Source organism: Macaca mulatta, chromosome 8 (genome assembly GCF_049350105.2).
Source record: "Macaca mulatta isolate MMU2019108-1 chromosome 8, T2T-MMU8v2.0, whole genome shotgun sequence".
In the NCBI taxonomy this organism is placed as follows: domain Eukaryota; kingdom Metazoa; phylum Chordata; class Mammalia; order Primates; family Cercopithecidae; genus Macaca; species Macaca mulatta.
In genome coordinates, this window is record NC_133413.1 from 24,180,942 (window position 1) to 24,205,301 (window position 24,360).

The following is a 24,360-nucleotide window of genomic DNA, read 5'->3' on the forward strand; positions in this document are numbered from 1 at the left end:
GGGATGAGTCCCACCCAGCCAATAACCATTTTTCATTCCTCCATGCCAACTTTTCCATTGACTAATGTGATGAAATCAATTAACTTTTATTTCCTTTTACATTGCTCAAAATAAAGAGCATAATACGTATTCATTGTTGTCAGAATAGAAATTGGTACAATTTCTGTGGACATCAACTTGGCAATATCTCTCAAAGGCATTTGTACATGGCCTTTGATCTAGAAATTCTACTTCTAAAACTTAATCCTGTGGATGTATACTTGATTCTCATTACTTATGGATTTCATATTTGTGAATTCCCCCACTTACTAAGATGTATTTGTAACACCCAAATCAGTACTTACAGAGGTGTCATAATCATTCATGGGAATGCAGTGTGCAGTGCAACAAAAAATTTGAGCCACCTCACTCACATGTTCCTAGCTGAGATTGAACAAAATGATGCCCTACCTTCTTTTTGCAGCCCTCATATTGTAAACAGGCATTCTTTTGGGTTTTATTTAGTGAAACATGTTTTATGTTTTTGTGCTTTTCATGAGTGATTTCACTGTTTAGAATCGCCACCAAGTGTAGTGCTGAAGTGCTGCTGTCTCGGGTTCCTAAGCACAAGAAGGCTGTGGTGTGTCTTACAGGGAAAATATGCGAGTGTTAGATATAAGCTTTGTTTAGGCATGAGGTGGTTTTGGCCATGAGTTCGATGTTAATGAATCAACAGTGTAAATGACCTGAAGTATTATTAGACAGAAACACATCTGAAACAAGGTTATGTATTAATTGGTGGGTGAAAATGTTATGACCAGAGGCTCACAGGAACTTTACCCTGTATTTCCCTTAGCAGTAGTGTTTCATTATTTGCTAATTCTGTTTTTGCAGCAACATTATAGAATGTAGCTACTGGGAATAATGAGATAAAAAATTTGACTCACCCAGGACACATGCATGTTCCCAGCTGAGGTTGAACAAAGTGATACTCTGCCTTCTTTTATCCCAGGGATAAATCCCATTTAGCCATGGTGTATAATCCTTTTAGTGTGTTGTTGAATTTGGCTTTCTAGTGTTTTATTGAGGATTAAAAATCTATGTTCATCAAAGATACCTGTACTTTTCTTTCTTCTGGTGTCTTTGGCTTTGGTATCAGAGTGATCCTGGCCTCATAATGTGAGTTTGGAAGAATTCTATCCTCTTCTATTTTTTGGAAGGTTTAAGAAAGATTGGTATTAATTCTTTTTTTAATGATTGATAGAATTAACCCATGAAACCATCTGGTCCTGTGCTTTTCTTTGTTGAGAGCTGTTTGATTACAGATTCAGTCTCCATATTTGCTATTCGTCTGTTTGGGTTTTCTATTTCTTCTTGATTCAGTTTTGGCAGGTTGTATATTTCTAGGACTCTATCCATTTCTTCTAGGTTTTCCAGTGTTTTGGTGTATGGTTATTCATAATAGTCCCTTATGATCCCTTTTATTTCTGTGGCATCTATTGTAATGTCTCCTCTTTCATTTTTTATTTATTTGAGTATCTCTTTTTTTCTTAGTCTTGCTAGGGGTTTGTCAATTTTGTTTAGTTTTTCAAAAACCAACTCTTAGTTTTGACTTTTTTCTATTGTTTTTCTATTCTCTATTTGATTCATTTCTGCCCTAAACTTTCCTTTCTTCTGCTAACTTTGGGTTTATTTGATTCTCCTTTTTCCAGTTTCTTGAAGTGTAAGATAAGGTTGTTGAATTCAGGTCTTTTTTGTTTCTTAAATTGGCATTTGTTACTATAAGCTTTCGTGTAAGTACTGTTTTTGCTGCATCCCATACATTTTGATATGTAATTTTTGTTTTCATTTGTCTTGAGGGTTTGTTTTTTTTTTTTTTTTAAATAGGATGTTTTGCTCTGTCACCCAGGCTGAATGCAGTGGCACAGTGATACCTCATTGCAACCTTGAACCCCTGGGCTCAAGCAATCCTCCTGCCTCAGCCTCCTGAGTAGCTGGGACTACAGGATGTACCACCATACCCAGCTAATTGTTTTTAAAATTTTTAGAGGAGATGAGGTCTTGCTATGTTGCTTAGGCTGGTCTCGAACTCCTGACCTATCTAGAGATAATTTTTAAATTCCTTTTTGATTTCCTCTTTGACACAATAGTTGTTCAAAAGTGTGATGTGTAGTTTCTACATATTTGTGAATTTTCCTATTTTCTTACAGTTATTGATTTTTAGTTTCATTCCATTGTGGTGGGAAAAGATACTTAGGATGATTTACATCTTCTTAAGTTTGTTGATACGTCTTTATGATTATATAGCCAAAAGAATATTCTGTATACACTTGGGAAGAATTGTAGTCTTCTGTTATTTGGCAAAAAGTTTTGTATATGCGTATTAGGTCCATTTGGTCCATAGTATTGTTCAGTTCTGTTGTTTGCTTAATGATTTCTGACTGGATGATTTATCCATTCTGAGAATGATGTATTGAAGTTACTTGCTATTATTATTATTATTATTATTTTGAGTCGGAGTCTTGCTCTCTCGCCCAGGCTGGAGTATAGTGGCACGACCTTGGTTCACTGCAACCTCCACCTCCTGGGTTCAAGCAATTCTCCTGCCTCAGCCTCCCAAGTAGCTGGGATTACAGGCATGCACCATCATGCCCAGCTAATTTTTGCATTTTTAGTAGAGACGAGGTTTCACCACGTTGGCCAGGCTGGTCTCGAATTCCTGACCTCAGGTGATCCACCCACTTCGGCTTCCCAAAGTGCTGGGATTACAGGTGTGAGCCACCATGCACGTGCTACTTGCTATTATTTTATTACTGTCAATGTCTGTCTTCAGATCTGTTGTTGCTTTATATATTTAGGTGCTTTGATGTTAGGTACATATATATTTATAATGATTATATCTTTCTGTTGTATTGACCCTTTTATCATTATATAATGACTTTTGTTCCCTTTTGTGATGATTTCTGACTTAAAGTCTATTTTGTCTGATAAAAGTTTAGCCACTCATGTTCTCTTTTGGTTACTGTTTGCATGGAATACCTTTCTCTACCCTTTTACTTTCAGCTTATGTGTGTCTTTAAATCTAAAGTGAGTCTTTTGTAGACAGCATATAGTTGGGTCTTGTGCTCATCCATTCACTCATACTATATCTTTTGATTTGGGAGTTAAAGTAATGATTGATTGGTAAGGACTTACTATTACCATTTTGTTGGTTGCTTTCTGTCTGTTTTGTGGTTCTACTATTCCTCTTTTTTTCTCTTTGTGATTCGATTTTTATTTTTGTAGTGGGTTATTTTGGTTCTTTTCTTTTTATCTTTTGTGTATCTACTGTGCTTTTTCATTCATAGGGTTTGCATCAAACATTTTATAGTTATTGTAGTCTGTCTTAAGCTGAGAAGAAATTACCTTCAATGACGTATAGAAACTCTACACTTTACTGCCCATTCACACACCTAATGTAATTTTTTTTTTTTTTTTTTTTTTTGAGACGGAGTCTCGCTGTGTCTCCCAGGCTGGAGTGCAGTGGCGTGATCTCGGCTCACTGCAAGCTCCGCCTCCCGGGTTCACGCCATTCTCCCGCCTCAGCCTTCCCAAGTAGCTGAGACTACAGGCGCCCGCCACCACGCCCGGCTAGTTTTTTTTTTGTATTTTTAGTAGAGACGGGGTTTCACCATGTTAGCCAGGATAGTCTCGATCTCCTGACCTCGTGATCCACCCGCCTCGGCCTCCCAAAGTGCTGGGATTACAGGCTTGAGCCACCGCGCCCGGCCACACCTAATGTAATTAATCTCAGATTTTACTTTATTTTTGAGACAGGGTCTTGCTATGTCACCTAGGCTGGAGTGCATTGGTGCGATCTTGGCTCACTGCAGCCTCTGCTTCCCAGGTTCAAGTGATTCTCCTACCTCAGCCTCCCGAGTAGCTGGGACTACAGGCATACACCACCACACCCAGCTAATTTTTTATATTTTTAGTAGAGATGGGGTTTCAGTATGTTGGCCAGGCTGGCCTCTAACTCCTGGCCTCAAGTGATGTGCCTTCCTCGGCCTCCAGAGTGCTGGAATTACAGGCATGAGCCACCGCGGCCAGCTGCATCTTTTAATTTCTACTTTAACTTCCTTTAGTTGCTCTCATAAGGCTGGTGTAGTCGTGACAAACTCCAGTTTTTGCTTTCTGGAAAAGTCTTTATCTCTCCTTCATTCTTAAAGGGCAATTTTGCTGAGTAAAGTATTCCTGGTTGGCAGGGTTTTTTTTTCTTTCTTTTAGCACTTTGAATATATTGTCTCCCACTTTCCTGGCCTGCAAGGTTTCAGCTGAGAAATTCACTGATAATCTTATCAGTGAATCAGAGATGGGGTTTCACCGTGTTGGCCAGGATGGTCTCAATCTCCTGACCTCATGATCCATCCTCCTCAGCCTCCCAAAATGCTGGGATTACAGGCGTGAGCCATCGTGCCCAGCCTCAAATGACCTATCTTTTACGTTTGCCATTTCTTTTCTTCTGCCGGAGTCTGCTGTTGAAGCTGTCTCTTGAGCTTTTCAGTTGACTCATTGTGTTCTTCAGCTGCAGGATTTCTATTTGCTTCTTTTTATGGTTTCTGTTTCTTTATTAAACATCTCTTTTTATTCATTTATTGCTTTCCTGATTTTGTTTAGTTATAGTTCATTGAGCTTCTTTAAGATGATTATTTTGGATTCTTTGTTATACAATTCATACATCTCTATTTATTTTGGGCCAGTTACTAGAGCTTTATTAGTTTCCTTTGGTGATGTCATTTTTGCCTGGTTCTTTATAATTCATATAGCCTTGCAGTGGAGTCTATGCATTTGAAGGAGCAGGGGCCTTCCAGTTTTTATGGACTAGTTCGTCAAGTAAATACCTTCTCCTATTGAGTCCCTGGATTGATGGGATTGCCTGTGGTATTGTGATTAAGCAGGGCTGAAGCTAGCTTATGGGGCTACATTAGGGTTCACAGTCAGTGGGCCTGCCACTAGGGGCATGGACAAGTATGTCCCATGGATGGGGAGAGCTGTTTCTGGAACTCAATAGGGTGGGACCCAAGCCGGGCCACAGGCTGGTTTGGGTTTATGTTTGGGTCCAGTCAGCAGCCCTTTTACCAGAGGAATGGACAGGCATGATTTCCACAAGGTCCCTGTTAAGACAGGACTTCCTCTTGGCCATAGTAGAGCACAGCTGGAGCCAGGTCAGAGTGCTGCTTTGAGTTTGCAGTTGGGTCTGGTTGGTTGATCTGTTACTAGGGGCATCAATAGACATGGTTCCTTCCCAGGATGGATGAGGTTGGTGGTAGGGCTGCAGACAAGTAGGACTGGAGCCAAGTTTACGAGGGATGGGCTGATTCTGGGTCTGTAGCTGAAAGGTCAGTGGGCCTACCTTCTCAAAGCAGCTGTTCCTAGTCTTGGGCTCCACCAAGGTTTCATAACCACCTACCTCAACCCCAAGGTTCTCATAGTGGCACTTATGGTCATGGATGGCTTCCAAACTATTGTTTCTGTAGGAGGACCAGGGCTGGGGACATTCTCTTTTGCCATCTTGCTGACGTGACCTACAATCTACTTTAAAAGTAAATTTTTTCTTTTTTTTTTTTTTTTTTTTTTTTTTTTTTTGAGACGGAGTCTCACGCTGTTGCCCAGGCTGGAGTGCAATGGCGCGATCTCGGCTCACTGCAAGCTCCGCCTCCTGGGTTCACGCCAGTCTCCTGCCTCAGCCTCCTGAGTAGCTAGGACTACAGGCGCCCGCCACCGCGCCCGGCTAATTTTTTGTATTTTTAGTAGAGACGGGGTTTCACTGTGGTCTCGATCTCCTGACCTTGTGATCCGCCCGCCTCAGCCTCCCAAAGTGCTGGGATTACAGGCTTGAGCCACCGCGCCCGGCCTAAAAGTAAATTTTTTCTAATGAGCATAAGGAGAAACAAAGATTTTTAAAATAAACTAAATAATTAATGCCTAAGTAATTCCAGGTTAACTTTGTATACTCCAGTTCTTCCTATCAGGTATTTGTCATTCAGAGAGGTAATAGTAAGACAAGAATATTTTAGGTGTATATGAGAATATTGTATCTTTTTTTAGAATATGGTTGGCTAAAATATTTACATCTACTCCTAAAATATTCCTGCATAAGCTTGCAGTGAGCCGAGATTGCGCCACAGCACTTCAGCCTGGGCAACAGAGCAAGACTCCATCTCAAAAAAAAATATATATATATTCCTGCATAAAATTATCTTGGTGTTGATATTACCTGTGAAGCTGTAAGTACATTCTTTTATTTTTCTAACAATTTGACAATTTGACAATTGAAGAAAGTATGTGTTGAATTTTTAGCACCTACTACATATACACACACACTACTGTTGCACTTTTTAATATCAAGACACTGATAAAAGTTTTTGGTGTTGTATTATTATCATTATGGATTAAGACAAAAATTAAAAGATGGGATGGAGGAGCTCTTGCTATTGTAGGATTATCTATTGTCTTCATGTTTGATCTGTAGTGAAGTATACTAGTGAAATAGAAAAACAGAATGATGAGTACTAATGTATTCATAACATTTCAGTAGTGTGTAATACTTGTAATTTTGAAACAAAATCAGCTGATATCACATTGACTTTTCTCCATCTTCCTATTTAAAAAATTGTTTTAATTCTGGATTTATGTTTTCTAATTTTCTTTTCCAGTTACCCTGCAGTTTGTGAATTTTTGCAGAACAATAATTTATTATCAATTATCAGAGCCCATGAAGCCCAAGATGCTGGGTAAGTCACATTAAAATTGTATCAAATATCACTGCAGAGTCTTTGCATTTAATATGAAGACAGACGGGCTTTCATCTCTTTTTCAGGTATCGAATGTACAGGAAGAGCCAAGCAACAGGCTTTCCATCACTTATTACAATTTTCTCTGCCCCCAATTACCTAGATGTCTATAACAATAAAGGTAAAGGAGTCCAGCAATATTTGAGTTTGAATTTATGAGTAAACGTGAGCTCTGGTTTAATTGTATGTATGTATGTGTGTTTGTTTCATTTTAAAATATAAACTTGAAATAAGAAAAAAAGGGGTCTTAGTTGAAACAAAGGCCAAGAAATTTAGAATTTATGCTGCTGCTTGGTCTTTATCTTCTAAGGATTACTGGCTTCTTTGTGAGTATAAATAATGATCATAATAGTTCGGATTGATACTACAGAATCAAAGTATAAGAAGAATAAATTGCTTCAGGCTCATGTTAGAATAGTTAGCATAAATTACTGGTTTTGGTGAATTTAATGTATTTATAACAGTATCTCAGAGTCATAGGTATTTTAATATTTGTGAATTGTTAAACTATTTTCGTTTTTCTTGAGATATGATCTAGGTAGAGTGACCTAGTGTACAAAGTCAAAAAAAAAAAAAAACTTCATTTTTAGTTTAAGCCCTGCCAGAAACTAATACTGTGACTTTGGGTGAGTCACGTTATCTTTCTAATCTTCAGTTTCCCATATGAAAAAAGAAGAATGGATATATACATGCCTTTTGTTCCAGAAATTTTATTTCTAAGACTTTATCCTGTTAAAGTCTTTTTTTTTAATTTAAAACTTTTATGATTAATAGTTTATAAGTTTTCCATCGAAGCCGTGGTCCTCCTAAAAAAACCTTCATATTTCTGTAACTATTTTGTTGTTTATAAAGTATGACTATAAATTAATAGGACTTTGAAAATGAACATGCCAGAACGAACATATCCAAATGAGTATTGTCCCTTCAAAGTAGTTACCTTGGGAGGCTACACACCTATTCCAACAATGCTGTCCTTGTTCAAAAACATTTTTGGAACTCCTCTTTTGGCATTGCCTTCAGAGTCTGCGACACATTCTTTTGATTATCCTCAATGATGGGAAATCTTCGTCCTTTGAGGGTGGATTTGATTTTTGGACAGCCAAAAGTCATTCGGAGTCAAGACTGATAAATAAGGTGAGTGATCAAGCTAGATGATACCATTTGGGGTCAGAAACAAGGTATGATTATAAGGTAATGAGACTGGTTTTTCTCGTGTTGCTGATACAGTGGCTCTGGAGGCACTTCCAAAAGAGGAGTTCCAAAAACGTTTTGCGTAATGGCAGCATCTCTGGATTAATTGTATGGTAAGGCAATAAGTTGTGCTGAAAAGAACACAAAGCAAGGAGTCAGTCTAGTACTGCTTCACTTTTAAGTGTGTCACATTTAACAAGGTACTTCTCTGAGCCTCATCTTTAAAATACCTGTCATATAGGGTTGTTGAAGATAAGTTGGAATAAGGAAAATGGATCTTAAAGTGTTGTTCAAAATATAAATTACTATAATAATACAGATTTTACTGTTATTGTACCTGATGTGATGATATCAAAGGACCACACTCATCTGATACAAAGGTCTGGTGTGTTTGTAGCTGGTGGTTTCTTAAGTCTCATTACTTTATAGTTATACCTTGTATATGCAGTTGGGGAGATAAGTTTCAAAGATGGCCAAAATATAATCAATATTTACTCTGTTTAAAAGTAAACTGTGGAATGGCACATCTCATTTAAATCTGATTTGGATCAGTCATTTTAGTTTGTCCTCCAGTGACTTGTCTATTTTAAAAAGCATGTCTTTGACTTAAGTTCTGTCCTAGCCTTATGTTTTCATTTACGTTAACATTCTTCTCTGAGCCTGATCTGTCCTACAATGCTCTGCTTCTCCCTAAGTTATTTCCTTTTTCCTGATATTTCCAGTATATTAGCAACTTAGGTTTTTATTCTTATTTATTCTCTTGTCAATGGTGTGGACTATTTGTGTTGTTAAACGTCTTCAAGGACTGTTAGTGGCCCTAGATCTCCTATTTGTAATGAAGGTGTTCCTTTCTCACTTTCTTTTTTAACTTCATCAGAAAGAGTATCTGTTGATACTCTTGACTTGCTGGGCTTGACTTCCTGGGCTCAAGTGATCCTCCCACTTCAGCCTCTCAACTAGCTGGGACCACAGGTGCATGCCACCACACCTGGCTAATTTTTAAATATTTTTTTATAGTGATAGGGTCTCATTATGTTGCCCAGGCTGGTCTCAAACTCCTGAACTTAAGCAATCCTCCTGCCTCTGCCTCCCAAAGTGCTGGTATTACAGGTGTGTGCCACCACACCTGCCCTCTTTCATATATATATATATATATATATTTTTTTTTTCCCCAGAGACAGAGTCTCGCTCTGTTGCCCACGCTAGAGTGCAGTGGTGCGGTCTTGGCTCACTGCAACCTCTGCCTCCGGGGTTCAAGCAATTGTCCCACCTCAGCCTCCCGAGTAGCTGGGACTACAGGTGCACATCGCCATGCCTGGCTAATTTTTTGTATTTTAGTAGAGACGGGGTTTCACCACATTGCCCAGGCTGGGCTCGATCTCCTGAGCTTAGGCAGTCCGCCCGCGTCAGCCTCCCAAAGTGCTAGGAGTACTCATATTCTTTAGACTTCTTGGTATCTACAGGTATTTCTTAGTTCCACTGGTTACACAAAAGACCTTTAATCATGATTTTTAAAGATTCTTCTTGTTTTCTTCTGTCCACTGGGAACACACCCAAAGGCAGTTTTGTTTTTGTTTTTGTTTTTTTGAGACAGAGTCTCGCTCTGTCGCCCAGGCTGGAGTGCAGTGACGCACCGTCTCTGCTCACTGCAAGCTCCGCCTCCCGGGTTCACGCCATTCTCCTGCCTCAGCCTCCTGAGTAGCTGGGACTACAGGCGCCCGCCACCTCGCCCAGCTAATTTTTTGTATTATTTTTAGTAGAGACGGGGTTTCACTGTGTTAGCCAGGATGGTCTCGATCTCCTGACCTCGTGATCCGCCTGCCTCGGCCTCCCAAAGTGCTGGGATTACAGGCGTGAGCCACTGCGCCCGGCCCCAAAAGCAGTTTTATAAACTCTTGTTTCCAGTCATTCACTGTTGAGACTCACCTCCCACTTCTTTTTCCTGTGTAGAAATTGAGGGAGTTGTTGAATAATGATATATGACGTATTTACCTAAACTAAATAAATACATACACGTGAAAATAATGGAACGTGTGCATCATAGCCAGTGTTAGGCTTTTTAAGAGCTAGAGATTATATTTTAATTTATTTTCTTAATAATCTATGGTGTGCATTTTAGACATTCAATAACAAATTTTAAGAACACTAGATTGTCCTATAACAAAGAAACAGAAACGAGGACGTGACCTATATCTGTCATTTCTAGAGAACTGTTATACCCTATTTTATTTCATGACCACGGAATAATTAAGAGAATAGTGCAAACAACATTGCTGGTGATAGAGGCTAAGGAATTGGATTTTAAGACTTTCAAAATATAAAGAAAATCAGTTTGGCATCAAAGTATGTGTGCAACTATCTGAACGGTTAATATTAAACATAGCATGCTGGCCATATACTGCTGTGTATTGGAGAAATCGGCAATTTTAAAATCCACTATATTGAATACAGAGATGATTTAATCTAATTTTGAACATTTAATTGTAAATTGCTCCAAGTTTGCCTTTTGTATCTTCCAGTATGAGTTGGTAACTGCACTATATAAACTCCCAGAGAGTGTATACAATATTTAACTCAGGCTAATGACTAGCAAAACAGGCTGTGGCCGTTTAATGAGTGATATTTGCCTTCAAAGGAGAGTTGTAATTATAACCATTTGGCCTATAAAAGGAAATTGTGGGGAAATTTTCTTCGTGGATCTTGAGGGTTATATAGATAGTTACTGTGCAGTGACTCCAAAGTTTCAGTTTCTTTTGTACTTTTATTATATGAGCTCTTCAGGTGACTTTGTTCCTTGGAATAACTCTTAAGAGAATGAACTAAATAAAAGGCTTTAAAATTTTCCATTTGCGCTTTACCTAGTCAAGTCCTGACTTTACAAATGGAAAGTTCTCGAATTCTGTGTAGCAGGTACACAGCTGTACAAAGCATATCAGTTGCCATGCCATGTTCCTCTGTGCCAGATTTTCTTGCTTTTTTCCTTTTTAGCTGCTGTGTTGAAATATGAAAACAATGTCATGAATATCAGGCAGTTTAATTGTTCTCCACACCCCTACTGGCTTCCAAACTTTATGGATGTTTTCACATGGTCTTTGCCTTTTGTTGGGGAAAAAGGTAAGAGAACTAAAGCATGTGTCTCGTCAGTTGTTTGGTGACTGAGCACACCTTATATTTGCATGAGCCCCCGCAAGGTTCAGAAATGTTTTCTAATTTTGTTTGTTCTCTACTTAGATTTTTTTTTTTTTTTTTTTTTTTTGAGACAGAGTCTCGCTCTGTCACCCAGGCTGGAGTGCAGTGGCACAATCTTGGCTAACTACAACCTCCACCTCCTGGGTTCAAGCGATTCTCCTGCCTCAGCCTCCCGAGGAGCTGGGATTATAGGCATGTGCCCCTGCGCCCGGCTAATTTTTGTATTTTAGTAGATACAGGGTTTCACCATATTGGCCAGGCTGGTCTCAAACTCCTGACCTCAAGTGATCCGCTCTCCTCAGCCTCCCAAAGTGCTGGGATTACAGGTGTGAGCCACTGTGCGCAGCCTCTACATAGATTTGTAAATGGCATGTAATTGGTTCTTAAATTTTCATACATTATGGTTTTCTTACTGTAAATATCAATTTAAAGTAGCTGACCTACTATGATCAAGATGATAAAACAACATAGTTACTTGTCATTGCCTCAGATTTCTTCACTACTGAAGAGATTTAAACAGAATTTATTGTCCTTACAATTTTATTTGTACAACTACTCACATAAGCTAAGCCTGTTGGATGTAGGCCTGTTGGCTTAACTTTGTAAAATGGGAAAAAATTTTATCACGTGTGTATCAGTATGGGAAGAAGCTCTGAACAGCAACTCAGTAAAATCAAGTAGTTATGCAATAGATCTTCAAAGACTCCAAACTTGTACCGGAGCAAGTAATCTACCTAAATTCTTTTTAAATCTGAAAGTTTACGTTTATGCTACTTTTTATAGCTATTGTTACTAACATAATGATAAATAATTTTTGTTCATGCTTACTTAACGTGTGTTTATTTAGATATACACATTATTTTAGAGAAAATACCTCATTAATTGCATAAATTTTGGATTATTTTGTTTTACGTAGTCACAGAGATGCTGGTAAATGTGCTCAACATATGCTCTGATGACGAACTGATTTCTGATGATGAAGCGGAAGGTAAAGTTTTCCTCCTCTAAACTAAAACTAGGGAGAGGTTCGGTTTTGGTTTTAGTTGTTTTAGTTTATTTTGAATGATTTTCTTTGTCATATTAAAAATAAATTTAGTTCATTGTGGAAAAATAAAATTTGAAAAATACGAGAAACCATAAATAAGGAAAAAAAGTCACCCATAATCCCATCATCTTATAGATATCCACAGTTAACATCTTAATGTATACTGTGTTAGCTGTCTTTTATCTCTGCACATAGCTTTCCTCTGTTTTTTTTCTTTTTAATGAGAATGAGGTCATGTAATAAGATCTAGTACACTTACTGTTTTTGTGGAGTTTCTTGTAGACTAATTTCTAATGGATCTGTAGTTGTCCATGCTGATCAATGTTTTATCTAATCCCAGTGGTGTTAGATATTGGAGGTTTTCCAAAGTTTTTGCTGACAAAACCCATATAGTTTTGAAAATTTGTATAGATAAAAATGTACACATTCTATTAACCAATATTTATTACATGGTTGATATATACCAAGTACTGTACTGTTTAGGTCCTTGCTCTCAATAAGCTTATTTGCTAGTGCAGGGAGGAAAAACAGTAAATAAATATGTCAGATGAAAGGAAGTAAAGCAATATTAGAAAATCAAGAATAACACTCCTTATTTCCATAGGATGAATTTCTAGAAATTGAATATCTGTGTCAATTAGTACTTAAAATTTCAATTCTGATACAGATAGAAATTTCTGATACAGCCTCTAGAAAGGCTGTACCACTTTACATTTTGCAGGGTGTATAGTCACAGTGCGGTCTCCAATACTCTTTATGATACTCATTATAGTCTGGTGTTATTAAGTTTTTAATTAAAACTTTATATTTTTATGAGACTAATGGACAATTTTTTCTTGTGTTTATTGGTCATGTTTATCTCTCTTTTGTGACTTGTCAATTCATATCTTGTATCCTTTTTTTTTTTTTTTGAGACAGAGTGTTGTTCTGTCACCCAGGATGGAGTGCAGTGGCGCGATCTTGGCTCACTGCAACCTTCACCTCCCGGGTTCAAGTGATTCTCCTGCCTCAGCCTTGTAAGTAGCTGGGATTACAGGCGCGTGCCACCACGACCAGCTAATTTTTGTGTTTTTAGTATAGATGGGGTTTCACCATGTTGCCCGGGCTAGTCTCGAACTCCTGAGCTCAAAGTGGTCTGCCTGCCTGGGTCTCCCAAAGTGCTGGGATTACAGGCATGAGCCACCACGCCCAACCCCATTTTGTTTTTTGTTCTTATTGGCGTGTGAGGAATCTTTTTATTCAGTAACATTTTATTATATATGTAGCCAAGTACTTTTTTCCTAGTGTGCTGTGGGAGGTTTGATTGTAAAGGTAGGTCCTGACTTGTCTGAGAATGCAAGAGATTCTGGAAAAGTGGTGGTTACCCAAGCACAAACCGGCCTCATCCTATCCAGGCTCTGTGCTAAGTTGGTTCCCTTAACTGTGAGGATAAACCATCTCCATCATGGAGAAAACAGAATTCCCTTTGGGAATCTAGAGGAAATTACCGTACACTCTCATGCTTCAGGTTCTGCACTGAAAATCAACAGCATATGGAAGATAGCTTGCGAGTGTATTTATTTATGGTATAGGAGATCACTATAAGGAACCAGTTCTTCTTGAGGAAGTAGTGCAGCCAAGTGAAAAACAAAAGAAAAACCGAATATCCCCTTGAGCAACATGGTGAAACCCCATCTCTACTGAAAATGCAGAAATCAGCCAGATGTGGTGGCGAGTGCCTCTGGTCCCAGCTACTTGGGGGCGTGAGGTGGGAGGATTACTTGAACCTGAGAGGCAGAGGTTGCAGTGAGCCGAGATCTTGCCACTGCACTCTAGCCTGGCAACAGAGGAAGACCCTGTTTCAAAAAACCAAACGAACAAACAAAAACACATGTATTTCCTATTCTTTACCACCACAAACATAAAAATAAATAAATAAATAAATAAAAAGGAAGAATGGGCTGGGCACAGTGGCTCACGCCTGTAATCCCAGCACTCTGGGAGGCCGAGGCAGGTGGATCATGAGGTCAAGAGATCGAGACCATCCTTGCCAATGTGGTGAAACCCCATCTCTACTAAAAACACAAAATTTAGCTGGATGTGGCGGCGCGTGTCTGTAGTCCCAGCTACTCAGGAGGCTGAGGTAGGAGAATTGCTTGAACCTGAGAGGTGGAGGTTGCAGTGAGCCAAGATCGCACCACTGCACTCCAGCCTGGCGACAGAGCAAGACTCCATCTCAAAAAAAAAAAACAAAAAAGAAAAAAAGGGAAGAATGATTATATCCCCTGAAAAAGAAGCCGTGAAGCTGTAGAATCCATTAAACAAAAAAACATGCTATTCCTACAAAGAGATTTGTTAACTGTTCTGTCCTCCGTTTTTGTTCCTTGTTTTTGCCATCATTTATTCCACAAATTATATCTTTATTTAATGTTATTTTCATGATGTGTGGGGGTAGAAAATGTTGGATGCTCATAGATGTGAATTAATGTAAAACCATAAACTTTTAAGAAATGGAAGAAACTACTGACAAAATAAATTTGTAATTTAATGTTGCATCATGATTCCAAGGATATCTCTTATGAGCTGGTAAAGATAATAGCCTGTTTCTCTCATTGCATTTCACTTTGATTTTTTTTTTCTCTTTTCCATGTAAACATAAATTTCTCTTCTCATATTTCTGTCTTCATCTCCTTGTTTCTTGGTGTCTCTTCTCCCTGAAGATCACTACATTCCAAGCTATCAGAAAGGTATCCGACTAAACTGTGCTAAGAGCTTAATGCTTACTCTCTGTCCCACCACAGTTGTCTATTGGTTAGACTTTTAAAATTGGTAGTTAAATAATTTCAGAAAGGCTCTCCATCCTCCCCTTCAGTTTTAATGTGTATGTTTTCTCTGGACCTCTTGCATGATCCGGCAGGGTGTTGAGGGTTGGATGTGAGGAAGGAGAGGCCATGTTTCTTTTTCTGACTTTTGACTGTAGATACCTGGTGCATGCTAGACCTTGGCTTCTCATTTGTGGGCTATTTTCAGAATCCTAGATAAGAAAAAGCCATAAAGTCTCGCGTTAACTTTTTCTGTTGTTGCTTTTTAAAATAGTGCACGGTTGTAAGTAGTATTGTGAGGCAATAATTCACTAATGTAAGTGAAGATTATAGAATGAAAGCAGCACTCACTAAGTTCAGGAGAGCTAGCTGGGTGTTGTGTTTACGTACAGAAGACAGCTGCTGGAATGATCACTTGCCATTTGGCAGGCCAAACCCCGCACCCTAAGGTGGCCCACAGCATTGTCAAAAGACATCTTTGCTGTAGCAGCTTTCTTGGTGAGGTTTGTTTATGTATGTGTGTGTTTCATTCTTTGCTGTGTTCTACGTTTCACAACCACAAATAAGTTCCCACCTCTCATAGATCCACCCAGTCTGTCTCTTTTGTGGCCTCTCATTTTTACTTCATCTTTTTACCTTCTGGGTCATTTTTTCTCTTGCTCCTTAGAACTTCCTGAGATTTTTGTTTGTTTAAACAAACTTAAGCCTTCATTTCTGTTTTTTAAAAACAATTGTTTCTTTAACTTAAGACACTTCATCCTGAATTTTTTAAAGGCAGCCTATTAACACATCCCTTTAACTTACTTATTCTTTGTATTCTCTAAGGAAGCACTACAGTTCGTAAGGAGATCATCAGGAGTAAGATCAGAGCCATTGGGAAGATGGCACGGGTCTTTTCAATTCTTCGGTAAGGATGTCTGTCATTACAGTGTGGATTAAAGGCATTTTGAGAGTAAATTAGACATCGAATTCAGAACAGTTTTTTTAGAATTGGAATTTAGTATTGAAACTGCAGGTCTTTAGGTCGAGTGCAGATTGAATGAACATGTTAAAGCGACTAAAAATGTTCCATCAAACATTCAATTTGTTAGTAGCTTAGATGTAGTGAATGTAGTGGTTTAGTGTGGACTTTCCAACCAGATTGCCTGTGTTCAAATTCTGGCTCTACCTCTTATCTGTGTGATCTTGGGTTTCATCTCTGTGCCTTAGTTTCCTTGCCTGTAAAGCAGAAATAATAATAGGCCCTAACGCACAGGTTGTTAGGTGTATTAAATGGGATAAAATACGGGAAATGTTAGAACAGTGCCTGGCTGTTAAGTGCTTCTAATTGAAAAACAAGAACTGGCTGATTGTTTAAAATGAAAATATTTGCGGAAAACATCCCTTTCTTTGAGTCAGGGAAGGGTTAAGAGGTAGGAGAACCTATCTTCCATCTCTGCTCTCTTCACTTCCTTCAATATCTTTGAGTTGCTGAATGGAGGGTTCCCTGGCATTAACCCAGGGCTTTGGTCTTCCTTTGCAGGCAAGAAAGTGAGAGTGTGCTGACTCTCAAGGGCCTGACTCCCACAGGCACGCTCCCTCTGGGTGTCCTCTCAGGAGGCAAGCAGACTATCGAGACGGGTGAGTATGAGAGCTCTCCTCCATGGAAGGTGTGCTCCCGTAACCTAACAGTCAGCACACACTTACAAACGGGGGCTTTCCTCAGTAAATGCCACGAGAGCAGTTGGTTATACCATAAGCGGGGAAATGAATCTTCACCCCTACTTCCCTCCATACAGAAAACCTAAATCAGAATGGCTTATTATAATTTCAGTGTGAGAAAGCAGGATAGTAAAACGAGAAGAAAATATGGAGAGTAAACACTGGGGTAGGCAGAGTCTTTAAGTAGGACACAAAAAGTACTAACCTTAAAAAGCCAGTTGAATTTCATTAAAATCAAGAACTTCTCTTCTTAAAAATACATGATTAAGAGAGGAAAAAGGCAAGACACAAAATGGGAGAAAATTTTTGCAATACACATGTCTCACAAAGCCCTTGTATCCAGAACATATAAAGAACTATAAATCAATAGGAAAAAACAAATTTCAAAAATGGTCAGAAGATTTAAACAGGCACTTCACAAAAGAGGATATCAAAGTGGCCAATAGACCCGGTGCAGTGGCTCATGCCTGTAATCCCAGCATTTTGGGAGGCCAAGGCAGGCGGATCACCTGAGGTCAGGAGTTCGAGACCAGCCTGGCCAACATGGTGAAACTCCATCTCTACTAAAAATACAAAAATTAGCCAGGTGTGGTGGTGGGCACCTGTGATCCCAGCTACTCGGATGACTCAGGCAGGAGAATTGCTTGAACCCGGGAGGCGGAGGTTGCAGTGAGCTGAGATCACACCACTGCACTCCAGCCTGGGTGGCAGAGTGAGACTCCATCTCAAAAAAAATCAGTGGCCAATAAACATATGAAAAGATCGGCTGGGCGTGGTGGCTCTCGCCTGTAATCCCAGCACTTTGGGAGGCCAAGGCGAGTGGATCACGAGGTCAGGAGATGGAGACCATCCTGGCTAATACAGTGAAACCTTGTCTTTACTGAAAATATAAAAAATTAGCCGGGCTTGGTAGCGGGCGCCTGTAGTCCCAGCTACTCAGGAGGCTGAGGCAGGAGAATGGCGTGAACCCAGGATGCGGAGCTTGCAGTGAACAGATCGCGCTGCTGCACTCCAGCCTGGGCGACAGAGCAAGACTCTGTCTCAAAAAAAAAAAAAAAAAAAAAAAAAAAAAGAAAAGATGTTAATATTATTATAGTTTTCAATCTAGGTAGTAGACGTTAAAACCACAGTGAGGGCTGGGAGCAGTGGCTCACGCCTATAATCCCAGCACTTTGGGAGGCTGAGGCAAGCAGATCTTTTGAGGCCAGGAGTTCAAGAACAGCCTGGCCAACACAGCAAAAGCCCACCTCTCCTAAAAATACAAAAATTAGCTGAGCATGGTGGTATACTCCTGTAATCCCAGCTACTCAGGAGGCTGAGGCACTAGAATCACTGGAACCCGGGAGGTGGAGGTTGCAGCGAGCCGAGATCACGCCAAGACTCTGTTTCAAAAAAAAAAAAACAAAGCACCGCAGTGAGGTACCATTACATACCCACTAGAACAGCTAAAAATTAAAAGTTTGGGCCAGGGCGTGGTGACTCACACCTGTTATCCCAGCACTTTGGGAGGCTGAGGTGGGAGGATCACTTGAGGCCAGGAGTTCGAGGCTGTAGTACGCTATGATTGTGCCACTGCACTCCAGTCTGCAGTCTGGGCAACAGAGCGAGACCCTGTCTCCAAAAAAAAAAAAAAAGTCTGACAATACCAAGTATTGTATTGGTGTGTTTGTGGAGAACTAGAACTAGGTATGTTGCTGAAGTGCTTGTAAATTGATTCAAGCACTTTAGAAAACTATTGGGCAGTAAAGCTAAACGTACATCTACCCTGTAACCCAGCAGTTCCACACCTGGTATATATCCAAGAGAAACTGGATGTGTTCACCAAAGGTTATGCTGGGAATGTTCACTGTAGCTTTATTCATAATAGCTCAAAGCTGGAAACAACCCAAATGTCCATCAATGGTAGACTACATAAATAAATTGTATTCTAAAATATAAATAAACTGTATTCTATTTATACAATGGAATAATACTCAGCAATAAAAAATAGCACATTATGGACACATGCTACAACATGGTTAAATCTCATAGACATTACAGTAAACTGCAAGAGCCAGACACAAAAGAGCACAGACTGTCTGATTTATATAACATTTAAGAACCGTTAGACTAATCAGTGATAATAAAGTCAGAATGTCACTTTCTCTGGTGGGAGAATATTGTCCCAGAAGGGCACAGGGAACATCTGGAGTGCTAGGAATGTTCTGTATCCCTATCGTGGTAGTTAGACATGTGTATAAATAGGTTAGAATGTATCGAGCTGTACACTTCAGATTTGTGCACATGCTATGCCTCGTGTATATTTTGTACCTTAAAACAGTTTGAGAGGGTTGCAGTTTCTCAATCAGAGGGGAGTTTGCCTCTTTCTGTGCAGCCATATTCTATTCCAGTGCCAAAATCACCTCTTCAATCAGAGTGCCAATTCTGAAATTTACCCAGGAGCCGACTTCTTAGGAAAGGGCTTTCTAGAATCCTGGAATGAAAAGATTGGTGTTTGTGAGAATAAACATACAAAGGGAAGAGACAGGAGATCACATGACAGGGTGACTGACACTAGGTATGAAAATTGGTGTTGGCCGGGCACGGTGGCTCAAGCCTGTAATCCCAGCATTTTGGGAGGCCGAGACAGGCGGATCACGAGGTCAGGAGATCGAGACCATCCTGGCTAACACGGTGAAACCCCGTCTCTACTAAAAAACACAAAAAAATTAGCCGGGCGAGGTGGTGGGCGCCTGTAGTCCCAGCTACTCGGGAGGCTGAGGCAGGAGAATGGCGTGAACCCGGGAGGCGGAGCTTGCAGTGAGCCGAGATCACGCCACTGCACTCCAGCCTGGGCGACAGAGCGAGACTCCGTCTCCAAAAAAAAAAAAAAAGAAAATTGGTGTTGAAGCATTAATATCTTAAACTAAAGTTTCACTGCTTTTTTTTGCTCCCCTTGTTTTGTTGAATTGTTTCTACTTAAGTGTTTTTTCCCACATCATCCTTCATCTGGCCTTTTTTCTTTTTTCTTTTTTTCCCAAGAGACAGAGTTGCCCAGGCTAGAATGCAATGGCTATTTACAGGTGCTGTCATAGCTCACGGCAGTACCCAGTTCCTGGGCTCAAGCAATCCCCCTGCCTCAACTACTTGAGTGACTGGGACTATAGGCATTTGCCACTGTGCCTGGCCATCCTGCCATTTATAGGAGTCCTTTTTCTTTTGTAGAAATTTCATTGCTATTGACTAATAGGGACAAACCCTTTTTTTTTTTCTCTTTTTGGAGACAGAATCTTGGTCTGTTGCCTAGGCTGGAGTGCAGTGGCACGATCTTGCCTCACTGCAACCTCCGCCTCCTGGGTTCAAGCAATTCTCCTGCCTCAGCCTCCCAAGTAGTTGGAACTACAGGCGCATGCCGCCATACCCGGATAATTTTTTGTATTTTAGTAGAGACAGAGTTTCACCATGTTGCCCAGGCTGGTCTCAAACTCCTGAGGTCAGGCAATCCGCCCGCCTCAGCCTCCCAAAGTGCTAGGATTACAGGCGTGAGCCACCACGCCCAGCCGTTTTTTTCTTTTTATAAAATTCAATTCCTCCTTCTCTTTCAAATTGAATTCTGAAATATTAAAGTTCAGCTATTTAGAAGAAAGTCTGAACATTTTCTCTTTGGAAGTATAGTTTATTTTCCTAGTTCCTTTAGTTTCACAGAAAGTATCAGTATACTATTTCCAGTTGAATATTTTTCTCAAATAAATGTGCAGGTTTTTTTTGTAAGCAGAATATGTTCCCACCATTGTTTTGCTTGGTAATTAGTCATCTGAGATATTCCGAGAGCAACTCTGATAACAAAGATATCTTAGAGGAATAGGCAGTAACATGAGTTAAGAGAAAAAAAGGAATGTCCTATAGCATCCTTATGTGAACATTATGCAATTGTGCTGACCAACAAAATTGTTGTTTTAATCGAAACCAACTTTGTCTAAACCTTGAGAAAGCAAATCTTCAAATCAGGGCTGAGCAACAGAATTATATAGCTATGTTATTTGGAAATTTGTTTCTAATTCTTGGTCATCTTTTGGGCTCAGCCCCAATGTATGAGTTGAATATAAGTGTTTTAATCAAGATAGGACCATTTATTGATACTTCCAAAATTGATAGAAATCTTCAATGATATGTGAGAACAAAGGTAAAGTTGGAGCCAACTTTTTAGAGTTTCTTGTTCTTACTGATTCACAGGAAGTGAGTTTATTCTGTTATTTTCACATTGGAGTCTCAGTTCCACCGGCTCATTGGCAAACTGGAGCATTAACTAAAAAAGACCTTTTATTCATATAACTTTACTTTTATTCATATAACCAACAATATCCCATATGGCCATGTAACATACATTCATATATGCCCCACCTTGATCTAAGAGGGACTGGCATGAGTTACAGTATACATAAAACACAGTGGAGTAAAATACATATGCTTGGAAATTGAAGCACAAGGGAAAACAAAAATAAAGCCAATAGTTAGCCACAAATTTGACTCTAAGAATCCCAATAGCCAAAATAGTGGGGGAAGCCAAGGACAGGACAAGATTCATGAAGACCATCAGATTAAAACAGATCAGTTATAAATTGGACTACATCAAAATTAAAAACTCTTGTACTGCAAATGGTGCTATCAAGAAAATGAAAAAACCCACAGAATGGTTGAAAATGTTTTCAAATCATATATCTCCTAAGAGATTGGTATCTAGAAAATATACTCTTACAACTCAATAATAAGACAACCCAGTTAAAAATGGGTAAAGAATTGAATTGACATTTTTCCCATGAAGACATACAAATGGCACATGAAGTGATGTTTGACATCATTAGACATTCAGAAAATGCAAATCAAAACCACAATGGGATACCACTTCATAGTCGGTAGGATGGCTGTGAAAAGACAGCAGTTAATAAGAAGTGTTGATGAGAATGTGGAGAAATTGGGACCTTCTTAACACTGCTGGTGGGAATGTAAAATGTACAGCTGCTTTGGAAAACATTCTGACAGTTCTTCAAATGATGAAACATAGAGTTGACTTATTACTCAGCAATTCCAGTCACAGCTACATACCCCACAAAGAAAAGAAAATACGTCCTCGCAAAAACTTGTACACAAGTGTTCATAAATGACATTCATCATAAGAGCCCAAAATGGCATTTTTATAATAGCCAAAAGGTGGAAAAAAGCAATTGTCCATAAACTAGATAAACAAAATGTGATAAACACAATGGAATACTATTCAGCCATAAAAAGGAATGAAATGCAGGTATACATGTCAACATAACTGAACCTTGAAAACATTATGCTAAGTGAAAGAAGTCAGTCACTACAGACCACATATTATATGATGCCATTCGTATAAAATGTCCAGAACAGACCAGTCTACAGAGAAAGTAGATTCGTGTTCGACTAGGATTAAGGGGAAGAGGTGAGGGAAGGAAATGGGAAGTGACTGCTAATAAGTGGGGGGTTTCTCATTGGGGTGATGAAAATATTCTAAGCACAGATTGCGGTGATGGTTGCACAACTCTATATTAAAACCTTTGACTTGGCCGGGCGCAGTGGCTCAAGCCTGTAATTCCAGCACTTTGGGAGGCCGAGGCGGGTGGATCACGAGGTCAGGAGATCGAGACCATCCTGGCTAACATGGTGAAACCCTGTCTCTACTAAAAATACAAAAAACTAGCCGGGCGCGGTGGCAGGCGCCTGTAGTCCCAGCTACTCGGAGGCTGAGGCGGGAGAATGGCGTGAACCCGGGAGGCGGAGCTTGCAGTGAGCCGAGATCGCGCCACTGCACTCCAGCCTGGGTGACAGAGTGAGACTCCGTCTCAAAAAAAAAAAAACAAAACAAACAAACAGAAAAAAAAACCTTTGACTTGTATACTTTAAACAAGTGAATTTTGTGGTATATGAATTCTATTCAGTTAAGATGTTAAAAAGAAAAAAAAAGTTGAGGTAGTTTGATATGACTGTTTCTTATAATAGCCCTTACTGCAGGCTACTATCTTTATACTCAATGTGAATAACAATTCTGGGAGGGCCCCAAACAACGTAATATCATACACATTTTACCATGTAGCTTTTAAGCTCTAATTAGACCAACACTATCAGTATACAGTTTTAGCAATGCTTTGTTCTCCCACTTCCTAACAGTGACATCAGTGATGTGGTGTTAGAAGGCACTGTAGCTTTCTTGTCAAGGGTATTTGTTCTACTTAAGGAGATTAGAGAGGGTGTGACAGTGATTTAATACATGCCTACCTATGGTTGACAAATGAAAGCACTTCGTAAGTAGATTCCAATTATCCATTTTTCACATTGCATTAGGTATTTAATGTTGTAGTTCTTTCCGTTTCTTTTCTTATATTGATATATAAAGCCTTGGGAATAGCAGCATACTGTTACTGCTCATTATTCTTCCTTGCCTTCTTTTGGCAAATTGGTACTGGAGTAACTGACAGAGTTCTCCTAATAGGATCTTTCTTGCTGCACCCTGTACCTTTTCATATATTAGCGTTTTTACTGTCTGAGAAAGGAGATGCAAGGGAGTTTACCTGTTGGTACTAATTTTTAAGTTGCTTCCTTTTCCATTGCTAAGAAAGAAGAGGGCTTTCTTAGTTATTGGCCTACTCTCTTGAACACTGTGTGGAAGCCATATGGATTGTAAACATCAGCCTCTGCTATATTTTTAAGCCCAGATGGGTACACACATTTGCATTAGGAATTCAGTAGTTCTATGCTTTTGTTAACTTTGTACTCCACTCCTGGACAAGGAATAACCCTTCACATGGAACCTATTTTTCGTCTCCTTCCAAATGCCAGTCTGCTGTTCAAAGGCCACTTTTTTTTTTTTAACGAAGTAATTAATAGGACAGTTGGACTCCAAATAAGTCACTTGAGATCAATAAGATGTAGTTGTAAATAAGCTTTTTGAATAGGACCCAGCAGTAGCTCATTTAATATCACCTGAGCTACAAACTAAGGATTATTGTGATGTCAGACTATTTGATTCTACATGTTGTTTTGATATGTGGATGTCAAGATATAAAGTAGCAGTTGGCTATTTAAAATGAAGAGAGCAATGTTCAATGCCACCCGAAATGTTAAAAGTATTAGAAACTCGGCCGGGCGCAGTGGCTCAAGCCTGTAATCCCAGCACTTTGGGAGGCCGAGACGGGCGGATCACAAGGTCAGGAGATCGAGACCATCCTGGCTAACATGGTGAAACCCCGTCTCTACTAAAAATACAAAAAACTAGCCGGGCGAGGTGGCGGGCGCCTGTAGTCCCAGCTACTCCGGAGGCTGAGGCAGGAGAATGGCGTGAACCCGGGAGGCGGAGCTTGCAGTGAGCTGAGACCCGGCCACTGCACTCCAGCCTGGGCAACAGAGCGAGACTCCGTCTCAAAAAAAAAAAAAAAAAAAAGTATTAGAAACTCTCCTCACCCCATATTCCTCCCACCCCAATTGAGTCTCTCGCAATAATCTTCTCGCTTCTCTAACTAGTTGACTTTCATTGTGGATGGGGATAGGCTAAAACTCGGGCCCGTGGGACGGCTGTGCTGCCAGCAGTGCTGTTGGTTTACTCACTCTTTTTCTGTCTTCATTTTTG

General features: G+C 39.7%; 1 protein-coding gene and 2 long non-coding RNA genes across 11 annotated transcripts in view; 1 reads left to right on the plus strand and 2 right to left on the minus strand.

Annotated features, from left to right (window-relative positions):
* Positions 1-24,360, plus strand: part of PPP3CC (protein phosphatase 3 catalytic subunit gamma) — a 102,244-nt gene that overhangs the window by 76,183 nt on the left and 1,701 nt on the right. For 3 of the 9 annotated variants that reach the window (XM_015144949.3, XM_015144950.3, XM_077943183.1), the window contains exons 7-13: positions 6,675-6,752; positions 6,839-6,933; positions 10,992-11,117; positions 12,109-12,180; positions 14,937-14,963; positions 15,864-15,945; positions 16,561-16,658. In XM_015144949.3, the coding sequence (XP_015000435.1) occupies positions 6,675-6,752; positions 6,839-6,933; positions 10,992-11,117; positions 12,109-12,180; positions 14,937-14,963; positions 15,864-15,945; positions 16,561-16,658 (578 nt within the window). Of the gene's footprint in view, positions 1-6,674; positions 6,753-6,838; positions 6,934-10,991; positions 11,118-12,108; positions 12,181-14,936; positions 14,964-15,863; positions 15,946-16,560; positions 16,688-24,360 lie in introns of all 9 variants that reach the window. The other 6 variants (XM_001103623.5, XM_015144951.3, XM_077943184.1 and 3 more) reach the window with 4 other exon arrangements.
* On the minus strand, positions 1,841-22,700 carry LOC144330736 (uncharacterized). The gene is made up of 2 exons (XR_013397157.1): positions 22,339-22,700; positions 1,841-2,720 (listed from the first exon to the last, which is right to left on the minus strand). It is a non-coding gene; the product is annotated as an uncharacterized LOC144330736 (long non-coding RNA).
* Positions 6,968-18,374, minus strand: LOC144330735 (uncharacterized). The gene is made up of 2 exons (XR_013397156.1): positions 18,241-18,374; positions 6,968-7,749 (listed from the first exon to the last, which is right to left on the minus strand). It is a non-coding gene; the product is annotated as an uncharacterized LOC144330735 (long non-coding RNA).